This window comes from Ranitomeya variabilis, chromosome 1 (assembly GCF_051348905.1).
Source record: "Ranitomeya variabilis isolate aRanVar5 chromosome 1, aRanVar5.hap1, whole genome shotgun sequence".
NCBI lineage: Eukaryota > Metazoa > Chordata > Amphibia > Anura > Dendrobatidae > Ranitomeya > Ranitomeya variabilis.
In genome coordinates, this window is record NC_135232.1 from 109,671,242 (window position 1) to 109,693,179 (window position 21,938).

General features: G+C 47.8%; 1 protein-coding gene across 2 annotated transcripts in view; it reads right to left on the minus strand.

The window, feature by feature from the left end:
- The window catches only part of HEXB (hexosaminidase subunit beta), a 55,232-nt gene extending 34,770 nt beyond the window's left edge, over positions 1 to 20,462 (minus strand). Inside the window, exons 1-4 of one of the 2 annotated variants that reach the window (XM_077287627.1) lie at positions 20,144 to 20,462; positions 4,541 to 4,695; positions 1,676 to 1,741; positions 1,016 to 1,062 (exon numbers count right to left, since the gene is read on the minus strand). In XM_077287627.1, the coding sequence (XP_077143742.1) occupies positions 1,016 to 1,062; positions 1,676 to 1,741; positions 4,541 to 4,695; positions 20,144 to 20,415 (540 nt within the window). In that variant the 5' untranslated portion in view covers positions 20,416 to 20,462. The remainder of the gene's footprint in view (positions 1 to 1,015; positions 1,063 to 1,675; positions 1,742 to 4,540; positions 4,696 to 20,143) is intronic. The other variant, XM_077287618.1, reaches the window with a different exon arrangement.
- Between the last annotated feature and the right edge of the window lie 1,476 nt (positions 20,463 to 21,938).

Genomic DNA, 21,938 nt, shown 5'->3' on the forward strand with positions numbered 1-21,938 from the left:
AGGTGCTGACTTCTGACCAAAAGAAACCCAGTTTGGCAAGTGTTGTGTTTCAGCCAGCCGGTGTTCACCCATTCTATAAGTACAGTTAGGCAGGAACTTATAGCTCGAGATGGGTCACCCCTTTTGTGACCTTTCAGCCAGGAAGGAACTGAACAACTTTACCATTAATTCTGCAGAGTTCCTTAAGACTCTGTATTAGGATGTCACGGCCAACTGTACTGAATGCTGCAGAAGGACCCATGAGTATTAGGATGGGGCACTCACCATGAGCAGATCATTTACTACTCAATGTTAGTGTTTATTCAGTGCCACGTTTTGTTTATCAAGAAGCCAGACTGGAAGGGGTAACAGATGCAGTCACATGCCAGTCTGGTATCTAGCTGAATAGTGACAGCCTGTTCTAGAGGGAAAGGTTAGTGTCAAGAGGCTACAGGCATCTCAGTCTATAGGGGTTTCTTGAAGAAAGACTTAAATACTGTTTCTTTCAGTAGATCAAAGAATCTCCATCCTACAAGGCAAGAGCAGTTAGCCATATTCTTGATTGCTGGAACAAGCAGGTCAGGTCACTCCAGCAGGCGTCATGTAGGGCCTGGGTCTAGGTTGTGTGTTTTTCTGCAGAGACACTAGAGGATGATTGTAATCTCTGGATCAACCACCAGATCAAAGTTTAACCCTCGAGTTGAGGTTATAATATTGCCATTAATGTATTTTTTCTTCTTCTTTTGGTTGCCAGACTGGATAGCAGAAATTATGTTCACCCCTTGAACTTTCCATTGCGTTAGTAAAAAATACAATTAACTCTTGGCCCCAAACAGTATAATGTTATAACTTATTTCACACCTTTACACCATGATGTCGTACCAAGGTCCAGAAGTCAAAGAGTCAATCACATTTACTACAACCGCAATGGAAAGTCCTTTCAGGGGAAGAAATTTGCTTTGAATAACTCCCTTCTTACAACAGCATCCGAGGCTCTCCAAGGCAAATACTATATTCAGAACATGTGAATACTTACCGACCCAGCGCCATCCTCATACACTAGCTGGCTGAAGGTCTCAAGGCCTTTAAAAGAAGACAAAATGTCAAATTATTCATATGCTACTGTGTTATCTAGCAGAATAACAATGCTGGGAAGTTTATAGAGCCAAAGCCAGAAGTAGATTCAGAAGGAAGATGAAATATAAAATGTTCCTGGATCAGATTTGGACATAGGTTCAAAAATGGATTGAATGATTCCCTGGGATTAGAAATGGTCAGCTCCATCCCTCCATCATTAGGGTCACACGTCTGAGTTAGGACTGTGACAATCAGACCAGATGGGGATCTCCAGGCCCAAATTAAGCAGCCTCAGTCATATACTAGATTGACGAGTTTGGGTCTGATCTGTGGCTGATCCAGAATCAGGACCAGTACTTGGACCATGAATCCTGCACATCAAGCATCAGCTTAAATGGTTGGAACACAAGACAGTGACGAGAGCCTAATAATGTACATAATGAATGTCAGTGCCTGATTAGTTTGTTCTTATGGGAAATAACCCGGCATCAGAGGTGTCAGCAGCAGCTCACAACTTTATCTAGTAAAAGCACAAGAGTACTCGCCCGAGCCAAGCGCGCATATGCATGGGGATGATTGATCTATCCACAGTGTATGGACTCCTTCAAAAAGTTCTTACCTCGTAGGGCACCCCAGACTTGATTGGCCTGTAACACTGCGCCATTATCATCAATTATCAGTTTGTCTACAAAGAATAGAAGAAAAGTCAGAAGTAAATCGAATGGCGTACTGATGACAAATAAATAAAGGATTCGTTTACACAAGCAGATAATCATTTAAGGCTAAAGGTACTGTTACACTAAACGACTTACCAACGATCACGACCAGCGATACGACCTGGCCGTAATCGTTGGTAAGTCGTTGTGTGGTCGCTGGGGAGCTGTCACACAGACAGCTCTCTCCAGCGACCAACGATCAGGGGAACGACATCGGCATCATTCGTTGAAACTGTCTTCAATGTTGCTGAAGTCCCCCTGCAGCACCCGGGTAACCAGGGTAAACATCGGGATACTAAGTGGAGGGCCGCGCTTAGTAACCCGATATTTACCCTGGTTACCATTGTAAAAGTTAAAAAAAAAAAAAACACTACATACTCACATTCTGATGTCTGTCACGTCCCCCGGCATCCACAGGGTTAAAACTGCTTTCGGCAGGAGCGCTGGTAATGCACACGCTGCTGCCGAGAGCTTCCCTGCACTGAATGTGTCAGCGCCGGCCGTAAAGCAGAGCACAGCGGTGACGTCACCGCTGTGCTCTGCTTTACGGCCGGCGCTGACACAGTCAACCCTGTGGACGCCGGGGGACGTAGCAGACATCAGAATGTGAGCATGTACTGTTATTTTTATTTTTTTTTACTTTTACAATGGTAACCAGGGTAAATATCGGGTTACTAAGCACGGCCCTGCACTTAGTAACCCGATGTTTACCCTGGTTACAAGTGAACACATCGCTGGATCGGTGTCACAAACCGATCCAGCCATGACAGCGGGTGATCAGCGATCAATAAAAGGTCCTGATCATTCCCATCGACCAACGATCACCCAGCAGGGGCCTGATCGTCGGTCGCCGTCACACATAACGAGATCGTTAGCGGGATCGTTGCTTACGTCACCAAAAGCGTGACGTTGCAACGATATCTATATGTGTGACTCAGCCTTAAGGTCAGTACGAGTACACAGATGCTGAACAGGAATAGTGTTTTTTTTTTTTTTTTTTTTTTATTTAAGTGGTGAAAAAAATTCTGAAAATTTTAAGAATTCCCCCCCCCATTTTCGGAGACCCGCAGAATTTTCATTTTTCAGGATCCGGGGCTGGGTGAGGAAGTTTTTGTGCCACGAGTTGACGTTTTTATTGATACCGTTTTGGGGTAGATTTTTATTTTTTTTTTTCTTCTTTTTAAATCGCCTCTTATGACAATGTTACAGAGGCAAAAAAAAAAAAAGTAATTCTGGCATTTTTTTTTCTTTTTACGCCGTTTACCGATCGGATTGTTTTTTTGATTTTGCTAGATCGGACATTTCTCAATACAGAGATACCTGTGTGGGTTCTCTTTTTTTTTTTTTTTTTTTTTTTTTTTTTTAATTGTTCTATTTTCAGTGGGGCAAAAGGGGGGGTCATTTGAACTTGGTTTTTCATATTTTTAAAAACTCATTCCCCTACTTTTTACTGACTTCAATGGGCCCTTTAAGAGACTTGAAGTTGTGGTCATACGATCGCCCGTGCTATGTATTTCAGAAATGAATCAGTGACAGGAATGGGGGTCTTCCGCAGACCCCTGGCTGTCATGACAACCCACTGGCACCCCACCATCATGTGTCAGGGGCGCTGATGATTGGAATTAATGAAGCGATTGAGCATGGAGCTCGTTAAATCCTGCTGTCAATGATTGACAGCAGAATTTAACAGGTTAACAGCTGCGTGTGGAGCAGCAGCACTCCACCTACAGCTGTTAAAGGCACATGACATGTGATTAAATCAGCCATCAAGTGCGGGGAAAGATGTGGGCTCAGGGTTGGAGCCTGCATCATAAGCAGGGACACAATCTTTGACATCAATATACAAAGGTCGTGAAGGGGTTAAAGACCATGGATTTAGAATGAGGGGTCAGAAAAGCTCCTGTAGGTGTAATGTGCAGATGTCCAATACTTTTGTGCATATCGTATAGGTCTGGGTTGGGGAAGGGGATGCAGCTGTATGATAGTTCTAATGAACGGCCATCTGCAAACAGATCATAAGACTTTTCCATATACAAGTCAGTGATTTTTATGTTATGGGAATCTGTCACACCCAAAATGCATATTAAAGTTGAACATTGCCTCTATATAAAAAAAAAAAAAAAAATCAAACGAACAAAAAAAACAACAACACACTAGCACTGTATATTTTAGTGGTACAGTGCCTGCTAAAATTACATTTTTATAATGCTAGTAAGGGGGCTTCAGAGCATCATTACACCCCCTCAATTAGCATCTTGGTAACCTCCCGGCTTCTGACTGACACGCAGGCAGGATTTTCCCAATACCCACCGACACTGCCCGAGCCAGGTCACACAGTTTGGGGAGGCGCGTTCTCCTCCCAGAAGTTGCTCACGTGCTATACTTTCAGGTGCATCAGTGTGGTGAGCAGTTTCATAGAGGAGAATGCACCTGACACTGGCCACACACGTACACTGTATGCAGACAGCTGGTCTTAGGCAGTGTCAGTGTGCTCACACAGGCTGCGTTCAGTCAGACCTCGCTCTGGGAAAGGGAAATTCCCAAAAATGCAAATAGTGTGGGTGTAAAGATGCACTGAGCTCTTAGCCATGCAAGGGGTGCACCGAGAACCCCTACTCGCCATTAATCATACCTTTCTCAGGTACTGTGCAGTGCTAGTGTGGCTTTCAAAGGGCCATGTCCCCTATAATCACTGTACAGCTAATTAATATGCATTTTGGGGGCACGCAAGGTGCACATATATATAGATCTATATTATATATACTTACACGACTCGTCTGATTTGATGTGAGGAAACTTAAAACATTCATTGTCTTCTGACGTAATAATGACCTGAAGCTGGGACAAGTAATCAGACGATGGGTCAATGCCATTCCCAGCGCTGTCTTTCCTTTGGGAATATCCAAAGATATATTCATAGTATCTGTATAGACAAAATAATCATTGTAATAAAGGGCTTACATGTGACCGTCACCCAGCGTTCCCGGGGGGATTTTGGGTAGAATTTATCTCTGGGTTTTTCCACAGGTTAAGTGGTTTGGTCGGTTTTGCTCTTGTGAAATCTCTGAACTATTTCTCAATCTGCTAATGTATACAGCAAATAATAATAATAAAAAAAAAAAAGAAGTCAGGTAAAATAACAACTGCATGCTAAGCGAAGCTCGCGAGATGTCAGCCTTCGGCAAACCTCGGCCTTACATGAAGGTAATAAGGTTTGGGATGGAATACTGGAAAATGGCCATGAAGTAAAGAAAAGCTGAACGTTTCCTTATTCCTGGAGTAAATACACGATACGGGCGCACGGTTTCACCACACACAATAAACCATGGTGTCAGGTCTTTATGGTTCCTGAACTCCAGCCGAGGTGTGGCAGGTAGGGTTGAGCGACTTTCATTTTTTTAAGATCGAGTAGGGTTTTGGGAAACCCGATTTTGTCCAGAGTCGAGTCGAGTGCAGTCGGCCGATTATCGCTAAAAGTCGGGGATCGACCGAAACACGAAACCCAATGCAAGTCAATGGGGAAGCATAGTCGGCAGTGAGTGGAGGCCAGGAAAACACCTACAGTGCCCATTTTAATGCCAAAAACATCCATTCTTGTTTCTGAAGCTTGCCAATCTTAATTAACTGTATAATAATAGTTGGGCATAGGGAATTGGGGGAAAGTTGTGGGGGGAGTAGGGCTGGCTCAAGTTTTTCGTGGGCCCAGGAAATGCGGACTACGTCACGGCGGTGTTGCAGGGAAAGGTAAGTATTTAAAAGTTGCAAGTGCTGTGATCCTGAGCAAGCAGGGGGGGCCCACTCGTTCGCATTGCCACTGGCACAGGGCCCCTCAAAGTACGGCGGTGTGTTTGCATGGCGGGGGCGCCTCCCACCAGCAGCGACACTTTTGCGTACTCTGAGGGGCCCTGTGCCAGTGACGTCGCCAACGAGTATGCCCCCCCACCTGATGAAGGAACCTGCACTTTCATCTGCACCTTCCTCTTTGTCCCTGTGTAAGGTGGTATAACATGCGGGAAGGGGAACCTTACTTTCAGCAGGGACAGATTCTGGCTGTGTAGAGTACAAGGGGAATGTAGTGGTCTAGGTCAATGTACCAGCAGACTCATTTAGCAGTGGCTGGGCAATGGGCAGGATGAGGAGGAAACAGATATAGGGCCAAAGAATAAAGTAGGCTACATGCAGTTCAAAATTGGTAACAGGACTAAACAGGCGGCATTGCTTTGTTCAGTGGAGTAGCAAACCCAAGAGCAGCAGACACTGTTTCAAGGGCCTAACCACACTAGTAGGCCAAATGCAGTTTAATATCTGATAGTATAGGGCGAAAGCCAGAATGTGGAAGCTCAGCTTTGTTCAGTTGAGGACAACACCAGGGAGGGGCAGACACCTTTAGTAGGCCGGAAAAGCCTATTGCATTTTTTAAAATGGTAATTTGGAGCAGAAGGTTGAAGCTCAGCTTTATTTAGTTGAGGGCAACACCAGGGAGGGGCAGAAGCCGTTAGTAGGCCCTAACCACCATTTTTTTTTTTTTTAAAACCACTTAATGAGAGCCGGAAGGTTGAAGCTCAGCTTTATTTAGTTGAGGACAACACCAGGGAGGGGCAGAAGCCGTTAGTAGGCCCTAACCACCATTTTTTTTTTAAAACCACATAATGAGAGCCGGAAGGTTGAAGCTCAGCTTTATTTAGTTGAGGACAACACCAGGGAGGGGCAGAAGCCGTTAGTAGGCCCTAACCACCATTTTTTTTTTAAAACCACTTAATGAGAGCCGGAAGGTTGAAGCTCAGCTTTATTTAGTTGAGGACAACACCAGGGAGGGGCAGAAGCCGTTAGTAGGCCCTAACCACCATTTTTTTTTTTTTTAAAACCACATAATGAGAGCCGGAAGGTTGAAGCTCAGCTTTATTTAGTTGAGGACAACACCAGGGAGGGGCAGAAGCCGTTAGTAGGCCCTAACCACCATTTTTTTTTTTAAAACCACATAATGAGAGCCGGAAGGTTGAAGCTCAGCTTTATTTAGTTGAGGACAACACCAGGGAGGGGCAGAAGCCGTTAGTAGGCCCTAACCACCATTTTTTTTTTAAAACCACTTAATGAGAGCCGGAAGGTTGAAGCTCAGCTTTATTTAGTTGAGGACAACACCAGGGAGGGGCAGAAGCCGTTAGTAGGCCCTAACCACCATTTTTTTTTTTTTTAAAACCACATAATGAGAGCCGGAAGGTTGAAGCTCAGCTTTATTTAGTTGAGGACAACACCAGGGAGGGGCAGAAGCCGTTAGTAGGCCCTAACCACCATTTTTTTTTTTAAAACCACATAATGAGAGCCGGAAGGTTGAAGCTCAGCTTTATTTAGTTGAGGACAACACCAGGGAGGGGCAGAAGCCGTTAGTAGGCCCTAACCACCATTTTTTTTTTTAAAACCACATAATGAGAGCCGGAAGGTTGAAGCTCAGCTTTATTTAGTTGAGGACAACACCAGGGAGGGGCAGAAGCCGTTAGTAGGCCCTAACCACCATTTTTTTTTTTAAAACCACATAATGAGAGCCGGAAGGTTGAAGCTCAGCTTTATTTAGTTGAGGACAACACCAGGGAGGGGCAGAAGCCGTTAGTAGGCCCTAACCACCATTTTTTTTTTAAAACCACTTAATGAGAGCCGGAAGGTTGAAGCTCAGCTTTATTTAGTTGAGGACAACACCAGGGAGGGGCAGAAGCCGTTAGTAGGCCCTAACCACCATTTTTTTTTTTTTTAAAACCACATAATGAGAGCCGGAAGGTTGAAGCTCAGCTTTATTTAGTTGAGGACAACACCAGGGAGGGGCAGAAGCCGTTAGTAGGCCCTAACCACCATTTTTTTTTTTAAAACCACATAATGAGAGCCGGAAGGTTGAAGCTCAGCTTTATTTAGTTGAGGACAACACCAGGGAGGGGCAGAAGCCGTTAGTAGGCCCTAACCACCATTTTTTTTTTAAAACCACTTAATGAGAGCCGGAAGGTTGAAGCTCAGCTTTATTTAGTTGAGGACAACACCAGGGAGGGGCAGAAGCCGTTAGTAGGCCCTAACCACCATTTTTTTTTTTTTTAAAACCACATAATGAGAGCCGGAAGGTTGAAGCTCAGCTTTATTTAGTTGAGGACAACACCAGGGAGGGGCAGAAGCCGTTAGTAGGCCCTAACCACCATTTTTTTTTTAAAACCACTTAATGAGAGCCGGAAGGTTGAAGCTCAGCTTTATTTAGTTGAGGACAACACCAGGGAGGGGCAGAAGCCGTTAGTAGGCCCTAACCACCATTTTTTTTTTTTTTAAAACCACATAATGAGAGCCGGAAGGTTGAAGCTCAGCTTTATTTAGTTGAGGACAACACCAGGGAGGGGCAGAAGCCGTTAGTAGGCCCTAACCACCATTTTTTTTTTTAAAACCACATAATGAGAGCCGGAAGGTTGAAGCTCAGCTTTATTTAGTTGAGGACAACACCAGGGAGGGGCAGAAGCCGTTAGTAGGCCCTAACCACCATTTTTTTTTTTAAAACCACATAATGAGAGCCGGAAGGTTGAAGCTCAGCTTTATTTAGTTGAGGACAACACCAGGGAGGGGCAGAAGCCGTTAGTAGGCCCTAACCACCATTTTTTTTTTTTAAAACCACATAATGAGAGCCGGAAGGTTGAAGCTCAGCTTTATTTAGTTGAGGGCAACACCAGGGAGGGGCAGAAGCCGTTAGTAGGCCCTAACCAAAGTTGAAGGCCAAATGCAGTTTAATTTCTGATACTATAGGCCGAAAGCCAGAAGGTGGAAGTTCCGATTTAGACAGTGGAGGACAATTTGAATTAGGGACTGCAGACAGACTTAGTAGGCTGTCCCCTGTGGACCATGCATCCACCACATTAACCCATTGCGCCGTAATGGACACGTAATCTTCCGTGGCCATGCCTACAGGTCCATGCGTCTGTTGTCAGGTGCACCTTTGTACTCACAGATTGCCAGAGTGCATGGACAATGCGGTCTTCTACATGCTGGTGGAGGGTTGGGATGGCTTTTCTCGCAAAAGAAGTGTCGACTGGTTAGCTTGTAGCGTGGTACAGCGTAGTCCATCATGGCCTTATTAATAGTAAATAAAATATATAACTAGGCTCTATGAACTTTTAAATAGGTTCCAGGGGTACACGGGCAGCATTGGTGTGGTCAGTGGAGGAGTATTGCAAGTAGGGGCTGCAGACAGGCTATCAAAGGCCTAAAATAACAAACAGTAGGCAGTCATGGCAGTTTTACATCGGTTACATGGATACACAGGCAGGCACTCCAGGCAGCATTGTGCTCAGTGGAGGAGTATTGCAAGTAGGGGCCGCAGACAGGCTATCAAAGGCCTAAAATAACAAACAGTAGGCAGTCATGGCAGTTTTACATCGGTTACATGGATACACAGGCAGGCACTCCAGGCAGCATTGTGGTCAGTGGAGGAGTATTGCAAGTAGGGGCCGCAGACAGGCTATCAAAGGCCTAAAATAACAAACAGTAGGCAGTCATGGCAGTTTTACATCGGTTACATGGATACACAGGCAGCTAGGTGGTGAGTGGAGGAGTATTTAAAGTAAGGACCGCAGACAGGCTATCAAAGGCCTAACATAACAAACAATAGGCTCATGGCAGTTTTACAGCGGTTACATGGATACACGGGCAGGCAGCTTGGTGGTGAGTGGAGGAGTATTTAAAGTATGGACCGCAGACAGGCTTCGAAGGCCTAACACAATAAAATGGGCTGGCTGTAGGCACTTTAAAATTGGTTCCAGGGGTACACGGGCAGCAGTGGTCTGGTCAGTGGAGGACTAGTGGAAGTATGGACCGCAGACAGGCTTCGAAGGCCTAACACAATAAAATGGGCTGGCTGTAGGCACTTTAAAATTGGTTCCAGGGGTACACGGGCAGCAGTGGTCTGGTCAGTGGAGGCCTAGTGGAAGTATGGACCGCAGACAGGCTTCGAAGGCCTAACACAATAAAATGGGCTGACTGTAGGCACTTTAAAATTGGTTCCAGGGGTACACGGGCAGCAGTGGTCTGGTCAGTGGAGGACTAGTGGAAGTATGGACCGCAGACAGGCTTCGAAGGCCTAACACAATAAAATGGGCTGGCTGTAGGCACTTTAAAATTGGTTCCAGGGGTACACGGGCAGCAGTGGTCTGGTCAGTGGAGGACTAGTGGAAGGAGGGAGCGCAGAAAGGCTTCAAAGGCCTAACATAACAAACAATAGGCTCATGGCAGTTTTACAGCGGTTACATGGATACACGGGCAGGCAGCTTGGTGGTGGTGAGTGGAGGAGTATTTAAAGTAGGGACCGCAGACAGGCTATCAAAGGCCTAACATAAAAAAACAATAGGCTCATGGCAGTTTCACAGCGGTTACATGGATACACGGGCAGGCAGCTTGGTGGTGGTGAGTGGAGGAGTATTTAAAGTAGGGACCGCAGACAGGCTATCAAAGGCCTAACATAACAAACAATAGGCTCATGGCAGTTTTACAGCGGTTACATGGATACACGGGCAGGCAGCTTGGTGCTGAGTGGAGGAGTATTTAAAGTATGGACCGCAGACAGGCTTCGAAGGCCTAACACAATAAAATGGGCTGGCTGTAGGCACTTTAAAATTGGTTCCAGGGGTACACGGGCAGCAGTGGTCTGGTCAGTGGAGGACTAGTGGAAGGAGGGAGCGCAGAAAGGCTTCAAAGGCCTAACATAACAAACAATAGGCTCATGGCAGTTTTACAGCGGTTACATGGATACACGGGCAGGCAGCTTGGTGGTGGTGAGTGGAGGAGTATTTAAAGTAGGGACCGCAGACAGGCTATCAAAGGCCTAACATAAAAAAACAATAGGCTCATGGCAGTTTCACAGCGGTTACATGGATACACGGGCAGGCAGCTTGGTGGTGGTGAGTGGAGGAGTATTTAAAGTAGGGACCGCAGACAGGCTATCAAAGGCCTAACATAACAAACAATAGGCTCATGGCAGTTTTACAGCGGTTACATGGATACACGGGCAGGCAGCTTGGTGCTGAGTGGAGGAGTATTTAAAGTATGGACCGCAGACAGGCTTCGAAGGCCTAACACAATAAAATGGGCTGGCTGTAGGCACTTTAAAATTGGTTCCAGGGGTACACGGGCAGCAGTGGTCTGGTCAGTGGAGGCCTAGTGGAAGGAGGGACCGCAGACAGGCTTCGAAGGCCTAACACAATAAAATGGGCTGGCTGTAGGCACTTTAAAATTGGTTCCAGGGGTACACGGGCAGCAGTGGTCTGGTCAGTGGAGGACTAGTGGAAGGAGGGAGCGCAGAAAGGCTTCAAAGGCCTAAAATAACAAACAATAGGCTCATGGCAGTTTTACAGCGGTTACATGGATACACGGGCAGGCAGCTTGGTGGTCAGTGGAGGAGTAGGGACCGCAGACAGGCTATCAAAGGCCTAAAATAACAAACAATAGGCTCATGGCAGTTTTACAGCGGTTACATGGATACACGGGCAGGCAGCTTGGTGCTGAGTGGAGGAGTAGTGCAAGGAGTGTCTGTCCCAGTACTCCCAAAATATAAATAGATGTTAATGTCTCGCAAAACAACCAAAACAAAAAAAAAGATGGCATACTTAGGTACAGGGGTGGGCTCATCTGCTGTGTTTCTGACATAGTAATTTGGCAGTAACTATTTAATGGTGCCAATATAGGACACAGACACAGACTACTTTAAGTTGCATCATAGATGTCTACAAATTTGTATTGTCAGTGCCAGACATTGAATGATGTCAGCGAATAGACTAAAGATTGGTGGAGCTGTGCGACATAATTTTGCACGTAGTAGAGCCCAGTTTGAGCTGGGGTAGGGGGGAACTCTCTTGAGGCCGGCGGGACCGCCCCAGGGCCACTCATGTTACAACGGTGTGTCTGACGTTGGGTGCGCACCACCACCGCCAGAGACACTACATTGTACTATGAGGGACCCAGTAGCAATGCCGTCAACCAAAAGCGAGCACACCCACCTCTTCAGACAAACAGCAGTCTCACGGGTGCTTGCGCCAAGTCGCGATACCACGGCCCCGTGTGGGGAGTTTGGCCATTTAGGGAGGTGTAAACATGTCGTATGCTGTACAATCTGCAGCAGCAAATTAGACATTAGAAAAGTAATTCACAGGCAAGAGCTTTTCATAGGAAAGCTAGGTGTCGGCCGGGCAAGGTGGGGCAAAAGATTTTGAAATCCAGTTGTGGTTCATTTTAATGAATGTTAGATCGTCAACATTTTGGGTAGCCAGACGAGTCCTTTTTTCGGTTAATATTGACCCTGCAGCACTGAATACTCTTTCTGATAGGACACTTGCTGCCGGGCAAGCAAGCTCCTGCAATGCATATTCTGCCAATTCTGGCCAGGTGTCTAATTTGGAGGCCCAGTAATCAAATGGGAATGACGGTTGAGGGAGAACATCGATAAGGGATGAAAAATAGTTAGTAACCATACTGGACAAATGTTGTCTCCTGTCACTTTCAATTGATGCAGCAGTACCTGTCCTGTCTGCGGTCATAGCAAAATCACTCCACAACCTGGTCAGAAAACCCCTCTGTCCAACGCCACTTCTGATGTGTGCACCCCTAACACTCCTAGTCTGCTGCCCCCTGGAGCTCGTGTGAGAACGATCACGTGCGCTGTGTGCTGGGAATGCCTGAAGCAAACGGTCAACAAGAGTTGATTGTTTGGTTGCTAATATTAGTTCCAAGTTCTCATGTGGCATAATATTTTGCAATTTGCCTTTATAGCGTGGATCAAGGAGGCAGGCCAACCAGTAATCGTCATCGTTCATCATTTTCGTAATGCGTGTGTCCCTTTGTAGGATACGTAAGGCATAATCCGCCATGTGGGCCAAAGTTCCACTTGTCAAATCTCCGGTTGTGATTGGTTGAGGGGCAGTTGCAGGCAAATCTACGTCACTTGTGTCCCTCAAAAAACCAGAACCCGGCCGTGACACGCAACCAATTTCCTGTGCCCCCGTGAAAGTTTCCGCATTAAAAATATACTCATCCCCATCATCCTCCTCGTCCTCCACCTCCTCTTCGCCCGCTACCTCGTCCTGTACACTGCCCTGACCAGACAATGGCTGACTGTCATCAAGGCTTCCCTCTTCCTCTGGTGCAGACGCCTGCTCCTTTATGTGCGTCAAACTTTGCATCAGCAGACGCATTAGGGGGATGCTCATGCTTATTACGGCGTTGTCTGCACTAACCAGCCGTGTGCATTCCTCAAAACACTGAAGGACTTGACACATGTCTTGTATCTTCGACCACTGCACACCTGACAACTCCATGTCTGCCATCCTACTGCCTGCCCGTGTATCCTCCCACAAATAAATAACAGCACGCCTCTGTTCGCACAGTCTCTGAAGCATGTGCAGTGTTGAGTTCCACCTTGTTGCAACGTCTATGATTAGGCGATGCTGGGGAAGGTTCAAAGACCGCTGATAGGTCTGCATACGGCTGGCGTGTACAGGCGAACGTCGGATATGTGAGCAAAGTGCACGCACTTTGAGGAGCAGGTCGGAGAACCCAGGATAAGTTTTCAATAAGCACTGCACCACCAGGTTTAAGGTGTGAGCCAGGCAAGGAATGTGTTTCAGTTGGGAAAGGGAGATGGCAGCCATGAAATTCCTTCCGTTATCACTCACTACCTTGCCTGCCTCAAGATCTACTGTGCCCAGCCACGACTGCGTTTCTTGTTGCAAGAACTCGGACAGAACTTCCGCGGTGTGTCTGTTGTCGCCCAAACACTTCATAGCCAATACAGCCTGCTGACGCTTGGCAGTAGCTGGCCCATAATGGGACAACTGGTGTGCAACAGTGTCATCTGCCGATGGAGTGGTTGGCCGACTGCGTTCTGTGGAAGAGCTGTAGCTTCTGCAGGAGGACGAGGAGGAGGAGGAGGGGGTGCGAACGCCTACAGCCAACTGTTTCCTAGACCGTGGGCTAGGCACAACTGTCCCTAAATTGATGTCGCCTGTGGACCCTGCATCCACCACATTCACCCAGTGTGCCGTGATGGACACATAACGTCCCTGGCCATGCCTACTGGTCCATGCATCTGTAGTCAGGTGCACCTTTGTACTCACAGATTGCCTGAGTGCATGGACGATGCGCTGTTTAACATGCTGGTGCAGGGCTGGGATGGCTTTTCTGGAAAAAAAGTGTCGACTGGGTAGCTCGTATCGTGGTTCAGCGTACTCCATCAGGGCTTTGAAAGCTTCGCTTTCAACTAACCGGTAGGGCATCATCTCTAACGAGATTAGTCTAGCTATGTGGCCGTTAAAACCCTGTGTACGCGGATGCGAGGATAAGTACTTCCTTTTTCTAACCAGAGTCTCATGTAGGGTGAGCTGGACTGGAGAGCTGTAGATCGTGGAACTTTCGGGTGTGCCGGTGGACATGGCAGACTGAGAGACGGTTGGAGACGGTATTGTTTCCGCCGGTGCCCTACATGCAATATTTCCTCCTACAAAACTGGTGATTCCCTGACCCTGACTGCTTTTGGCTGGCAAAGAAACCTGCACAGATACTGCCGGTGGTGCGGAAAATGGTGGCCTTACAGTGACGGAAGGGATGTTGCGTTGCTGACTAGCTTCATTGGCCGAGGGTGCTACAACCTTGAGGGACGTTTGGTAGTTAGTCCAGGCTTGAGAATGCATGGTGGTTAAGTGTCTATGCATGCAACTAGTATTTAGACTTTTCAGATTCTGACCTCTGCTTAAGCTAGTTGAACATTTTTGACAGATGACTTTGCGCTGATCAGTTGGATGTTGTTTAAAAAAATGCCAGACTGCACTCTTCCTAGACTCTGATCCCTTTTCAGGGATTGCAGACTGAGCTTTAACCGGATGGCAACGCTGTGCTCCAACAGGTTTTGGCTTTGACACGCGTTTTGGTCCAGATACGGGCCCGGCAGATGGAACCTGTTGCGATGTTGATGCCTGCTGCGGCCCCTCCTCCACCTCCGCTTCTGAACTACTGCCGCCTGCACCCTGTTCCCCCAATGGCTGCCAATCGGGGTCAATAACTGGGTCATCTATTACCTCCTCTTCGAGCTCGTGTGCAACTTCGTCTGTGTCACTGTGTCGGTCGGTGGTATAGCGTTCGTGGCGGGGCAACATAGTCTCATCAGGGTCTGATTGTGGATCTGTACCCTGAGAGGGCAATGTGGTGGTCTGAGTCAAAGGAGCAGCATAGTACTCTGGCTGTGGCTGTGCATCAGTGCACTCCATGTCAGAATATACTTGTAATGGGCATGGCCTGTTAAATGTTTCACTTTCTAAGCCAGGGACGGTATGTGTAAAGAGCTCCATGGAGTGACCCGTTGTGTCGCCTGCTGCATCCTTCTCTCTTGTTGTAGTTTTTGCTGAGGAGGACAAGGAAGCGACTTGTCCCTGACCGTGAACATCCACAAGCGACGCGCTGCTTTTACATTTACCAGTTTCGGAAGAGGAGGCAAAAGAGCTAGAGGCTGAGTCTGCAATGTAAGCCAAAACTTGCTGTTGCTGCTCCGCCTTTAAAAGCGGTTTTCCTACTCCCAGAAAAGAGAGCGTTCGAGGCCTTGTGTAGCCTGACGACGAAACTGGCTCCACAGCTCCAGACTTAGGTGGAATATTTTTATCCCCACGACCACCTGATGCTCCACTACCACTACCATCATTACCAGCTGACAATGAACGCCCACGACGACCTCTTGCACCAGACTTCCTCATTGTTTTAAAATCTTAACCAAAGTAACTTTATTTGTTGCTATCAAACAACTTACACGGTGAGCTATAACTTCAGTATGATTTCAATATCCCTTAACAGGTTGGTGAGACCACAAGGAAAATCAGGCACAATGTTACACACTCTGTTTTCTGTGGCACAAAATCACAGAGATGACACACACGCAGGACTGTCACTCAAGCACTAATGTCAATATTAATCTCCCACCTAATTTATTTATTTTTTTTTCTCAGGGAGACTTTAGAAACCAAATAATATTAAAAAAAAAAAAAAAAAAGGCTTTCTATGGCCCACAATTAGAGAGAGAGAGGTGGCACAACCAGGAGTCAAGACTGGCGCACAAGCTGAAAGGGCAATATTACTCTCCCACTGTTTTTTATGTTTTTTTTGTTTTTTTCAGGGAGACTTTAGAAACCAAATAATATTAAAAAAACCAAAAAAAAAAAAGGCTTTCTATGGCCCACTGAATGAGAGGGAGAGAGGTGGCACACCCAGGAGTCAAGACTGGCACACAAGCTGAAAGGGCAATATTACTCTCCCACTGTTTTTTTATGTATTTTTTGTTTTTTCAGGGAGACTTTAGAAACCCAATAATATTTAAAAAAAAAAATAAATAGGCTTTCTATGGCCCACTGAATGAGAGGGAGAGAGGTGACACACCCAGGAGTCAAGACTGGCACACAAGCTGAAAGGGCAATATTACTCTCCCACTGTTTTTTTAGGTTTTTTTTTTTTTTTCAGGGAGAATTAGAAACCAAATAATATTAAAAAAAAAAAAAAAAATAGGCTTTCTATGGCCCACTGAATGAAAGGGAGAGAGGTGGCACACCCAGGAGTCAAGACTGGCACACAAGCTGAAAGGGCAATATTACTCTCCCACTGTTTTTTTAGGTTTTTTTTTTTTTTCAGGGAGACTTTTGAAACCAAATAATATTAAAAAAAAAAAAAAAAAAAAAAAATATAGGCTTGCTATAGCCCACTGAATGAGAGATAGCGCACACACAGCAGTGGCACACAAGCCCTGACTGAGGCCAATATTTTTCTCCCACTGATTGATGTAGTGTTTCTGTGTTGAGGTAGATTTTAGAACACAAATCACGGAAAAAATAAATAGGCTTTCTATGGCCCACTCAGTGAGAGATGGCACACACAGGGATGGCACTGTAGCAGAAATGCCAATCTTAATCTCCCACAAAAAAAAAACAAAAAAAAAAAAAAAACTGTCCTACAATTACTATCTCCCTGCAGTAATGTAAGCCAGGTATGGCAGGCAGCAATAGGAGTGGACTGATGCACAAATTAAATAAAAAGTGTGGACAAACAAAAAAGATAGCTGTGCAGAAAGGAAGGAACAAGAGGATATGTGCTTTGAAAAAAGCAGTTGGTTTCCACAGTGGCGTACACACAGCAATACAGCTATCACGGAGCCTTCTAGGGCAGCCCAATGAGCTACAGCGCTGAGGGGAAAAAAAAAAAAAAATAGCTTCCACTGTTCCTGCACACCGAAGGTGGTGTTGGACAGTGGAAATCGCTGCAGCACAAGCGGTTTGGTGGTTAGTGGACCCTGCCTAACGCTCTCCCTGCTTCTGATGAAGCGGCAGCAACCTGTCCCTAAGCTCAGATCAGCAGCAGTAAGATGGCGGTCGGCGGGAACGCCCCTTTATAGCCCCTGTGACGCCGCAGACAGCAAGCCAATCACTGCAATGCCCTTCTCTAAGATGGTGGGGACCAGGATCTATGTCATCACGCTGCCCACACTCTGCGTTCACCTTCATTGGCTGAGAAATGGCGCTTTTCGCGTCATTGAAACGCGACTTTGGCGCGAAAGTCGCGTACCGCATGGCCGACAAGCACAGGGGTCGGATCGGGTTTCATGAGACGCCGACTTAGCCAAAAGTCGGCGACTTTTGAAAATGATCGACCCGTTTCGCTCAACCCTAGTGGCAGGTACAGTCTGGACGAGTTCTGCAGGTTACAAAGACATGGAGCAACTTAGAGAAGAGGCTTCATCATGGCAAGCGGCTGACAGGTCACCACAGACGGACTACGCCTGGGTCAGTAGGGCCAGTGGGTGCAGCCGTATCATAAGAAGTCAACTGGCCTGAACTGGAGCACTAAGTGCACACGTCATGGCTTCCTTCCAGGAGACAGAAGAGTAGACTCTGACAAAGCAAGAAGGGACAGAGTCCGCATCCTGCAGAGCGGCAGCAATGTCACCCGGAGCCCGGCATGGATAACACAGGAACTATGTGCAGGAAATGGGGGATCCCTAATCGCATGCATGTCACCAAACATCCCACTGTATAGGAGCAGCAGAGCATGTCCACAAGGTAAATACATACTATTACTGGTCATGGCCACCGCGTCCATAGGCTACCCCCAATAGGGATGGTGGGCACATGGACTAGGATAGACAAGAGACTTACTGTGCCAACACCTAAAGGTGCTCCCATTTTAGCCTCAGACAGCAACTTATGCTGCAGATAAATGTTGCTCTTATTATAGATTTATGTTACAAACAAAATCCAATCATCTATGGAAAACAATGCGAGATTTGCACCACTCGTGATTACACTAAAACTCACAATCGTCTACATAGGACACACCAGGCAGCCAACCCTGCCCCCGCCTCAGCCAAGCATGCACGTCTTATTAATGAGGAGAGGACTGCCGATACCCCGGCCTATGGACGATAATCCGGCATATGGACGCTGTCTACCTCCCGGGAGTAAACAGGATCAGGCATGTTGGAATAAAGCATGCCCAATCTTTCCTTACTGCAATCTCGTCTGTTGGGGAGAAGAGCCTGGAGGCCGCCATCTACATTACAGTCATTCCTGCTGGCATCAATGGATTCACACAACTTTGCTTCAATGAGAATGGCCGACACTAGTCAGGGCATCTGTCAGATATGTTAGATGGTCCAGCAGGAGCGGCCGCCCACCTGGTGTGTATGGCCGGCTCATCTCGCCTTAGGCTAGGTTCACATTGCGTTAGGGCAATCCGTTTAGCGCTAAGCGCTAGCGGATTGCGCTAACGCAATGTCTTTTAAGGGGTCGCGTTAAACATCCCCGCTAGCGCAGATCCCCGATCTGCGAGAGTGGGGAACGGACCTCGGGCGCGCCGCGGACGCTGCAAGCAGCGTCCGAGGTGCGCTACAAAAGAACGGCACATCGCTAGCACGTGCCAAAAATGACACCCGCTAGCAATGCGCTTTAACATTGCCGGCAATGGGAGCGCTAACGGACGCGTTGCACGGCGTTAATTTTGCCGTGCAACGCTGTCCGTTAGCGCTCACACAAACGCAATGGGAACCTAGCCTTAGTCACCTTCTTCTGAAGGTGGACGTGGTCTTCACACAGACCATGTAATGTTGGACTACATGGCAGCAACAGAACATGGGAGAAATCTATCAAGTCGACCATTTCATACACAAATCTTGCAGCAATAGTCAAGATAGAGCAAAAAGGATCCAAATAAATATATGAGAGGCGCAAACCAGGAAACCAAAGTACATCCGTTAGCAGGAGAAGGTTTTGGCTGCAATTTCAGTCAGTTTTCTGGTGAACATTAATGTATGGGGGTCACCGCTCCTCCTTTGCGGCACAGCCACAATACTGGTATAGAGGGAGCTATGAATTCCTCTGATGACCACATCAGGGCTGATGCTCCCCAAATCCAAAACTACACATCAGTGCACCTACCGCTGCGCCAGTCACAAGACGGACAACATGGCATCGCACCAAGTCACAAGATGCTGTTCTGGGCACAGGCGTCATCTCAAATACAATGCACTCTCCTGACTGCATTAAAGAAATCGCCCCGTGCACCAATACACCCCGAGCCTCCTGTTTACACATTTACATCCCTCTTCTTCAGGATACACACACGCTCGCCCGGCGCGGGCACAACCACCACAACACACGCTCGCCCGGCGCGGGCACAACCACCACAACACACGCTCGCCCGGCGCGGGCACAACCACCACAACACACGCTCGCCCGGCGCAGGCACAACCACCACAACACACGCTCGCCCGGCGCGGGCACAACCACCACAACACACGCTCGCCCGGCGCGGGCACAACCACCACACCACACGCTTGCCCGGCGCGGGCACAACCACCACACACGCTCGCCCAGCGCGGGCACAACCACCACACGCTCGCCCAGCGCGGGCACAACCACCACACGCTCGCTCGCCCAGCGCAGGCACAACCACAACACACGCTCGCCCGGTGATGGCACCACCATACACTGCGCACGCTCGCCCAGCGCAGGAACCACCACTATGCTGCAGAGGAAGAAATCAGGGCGTCCTCCTCCCGGTCATCTGGTAACACAGGAAGCATTCAGCCCCACAAGTTAGGACACAGGACGCGCAGCAGATTCTGGGAATAGCCCTATAATTACCGGGGGCTCCTGTGTGACTGCAGGGAATACAAGGGCTACATGGCAGTGATCACTGTAGTAGCTACTCAGGGACTACAATTCCCAGCATGCCCCTACACTGTGTCATTTTTTTCCGGGAATGCTGGGATGTGTAGTTCACCTACAGATACAAAGTCCCCGGACACGGATCGGTGCACAGATCAGGCCGGGGGCACTCACCTCCGGAAGGCGTCCTGCAGCACTACACACAGCGGGCCGGCGGTGGAGCCTGCACCGTGCACTATGCGGAACCCCGGGGAGACATAGAGGTAAGCGGCTGAGAGCTGCACGGTCTGCGGTAACGGCCAAAGGGAGCCGAACTGCGACGGCTCCTCCGCCAGCAGCACGGTGCTCTTCTCCAAGTAGTCCTTCTCCTCCGCCACGTACGGAAACCCCGAGCACCGCGGGGAGAGGAGGACGAGGCAGAGCACGGGAAGGAGCCGCACAGCCATCACCCGCCCGCACTCGGCAGTCACCTGCGTGCAACTGCATCTACCAGATCACAAGACACAGCGGTCACATGACAGCCGGCAAACCACGCCTCCTCCTGCTCATAGGAGCGGCTCGTGGATGAGGGCGGAGTCAGCTTCTAGTATAAAAGCAAGTAGTGAGGAGCTGCCGGAACTCGGAAGCATCATGTGTCGGAACTACCCGGGACAGGCTGCACCGCCACCCACAGTATTGGGCTCTGCATCTGACCATCCTGAGGAGCTGCGCATGCTCACAGATAGGATATGGAGAGCGATGTTCTCGACGTCTGGGTGTGTTCACATTCAGTTTTATCGCTGAGTTTTTGGAGCACAGATTGGAGAATTAGAAAGTTTCTGCACAGAAAAACTCAATGTGAATACGCGTTATGGCTGCTTAGGACTCGTCACGTTTACATTATGCCCCAGTAAAGTGCAGCATGTGACACCTTACAGCAGAGCTATCTCCTTCTCTGGACAGGACACAGGCGTTTCGCACTCCTCAATGTGTCTTCAGGTGCCTGCAAAGGTCCTTTAGTGGCTTGTGCAGTGTCTGGGAGGTGATGGAAGGCATGCAGGAGAGTTTCCCTTTTTCTAGGGGCTTCTTAGACTTTCCTGACTGTTTGGCTGGTATGTTCTCCAGCCATTGTTTCTTCCTACAGTGATCCTTGGTTCCCATTATTTGTAGTATGGGCGCCCATCAGGACACAGCCGTTTCGCACTCCTCAATATGTCTTCAGGTGTCTTCCAAGGTCCTTTAGTGGCTTGTGCAGTGTCTGGGAGGTGATGGAAGGCATGCAGGAGAGTTTCCCTTTTTCTAGGGGCCTCTGTTTCCTGGCTGTTTGGCTGGTATGTTCTCCAGTCATTGTTTCCTCCTACAGGGATCCTTGGTGCCCTTTATTTGTAGTATGGGCGCCCATCAGGCCCTTGTGCAGGCTGCACCCTTGGTGTATTTGCCTTTGCCTGCCATGTGACGGTAGCAGAAATTACTTCCATTATAGTATACAGAATTTAAAAATTAAAGTTTTTTTCTGGCCTTCAGCTTAATTTCTGCATCATTCTGTGTGACTGCAGATTGCTGAATCCTCGGACTGTGCGGCGTCTGTTCTGCGCGGTCAGTTGCTTGAGATGCATCGTGGAGACCTGCATAGTTGGTGGCATGTGCTGACCAACTTTTCCTGTGTCTCAATGCTTGAACATTTGGAGTTGTGGACTAGTCCTGAGCCATTAGCATATGCTCTACAGGCGAATGATTGGCTGGCACACTTGAGTGTGGCCAATTCATGTATTCCTAGCTGCCACGGCAAGGCGACCTTCTTTGCCTGGAACCCAGCCAAATGTGATTCTTTTCCTGGGCTGAAACCTACATTTATATAGGTAGGTGGGTTCCAGGAGAGGATTCACATTAGATAGGTTCCCAGCAAAGGTCACCTTGCCGTGGCTACTGGGCATTCATGAAATTGCCAAATTATGTGCTAAGTATCTTTGTTTTTTCATATTTTCTTGAG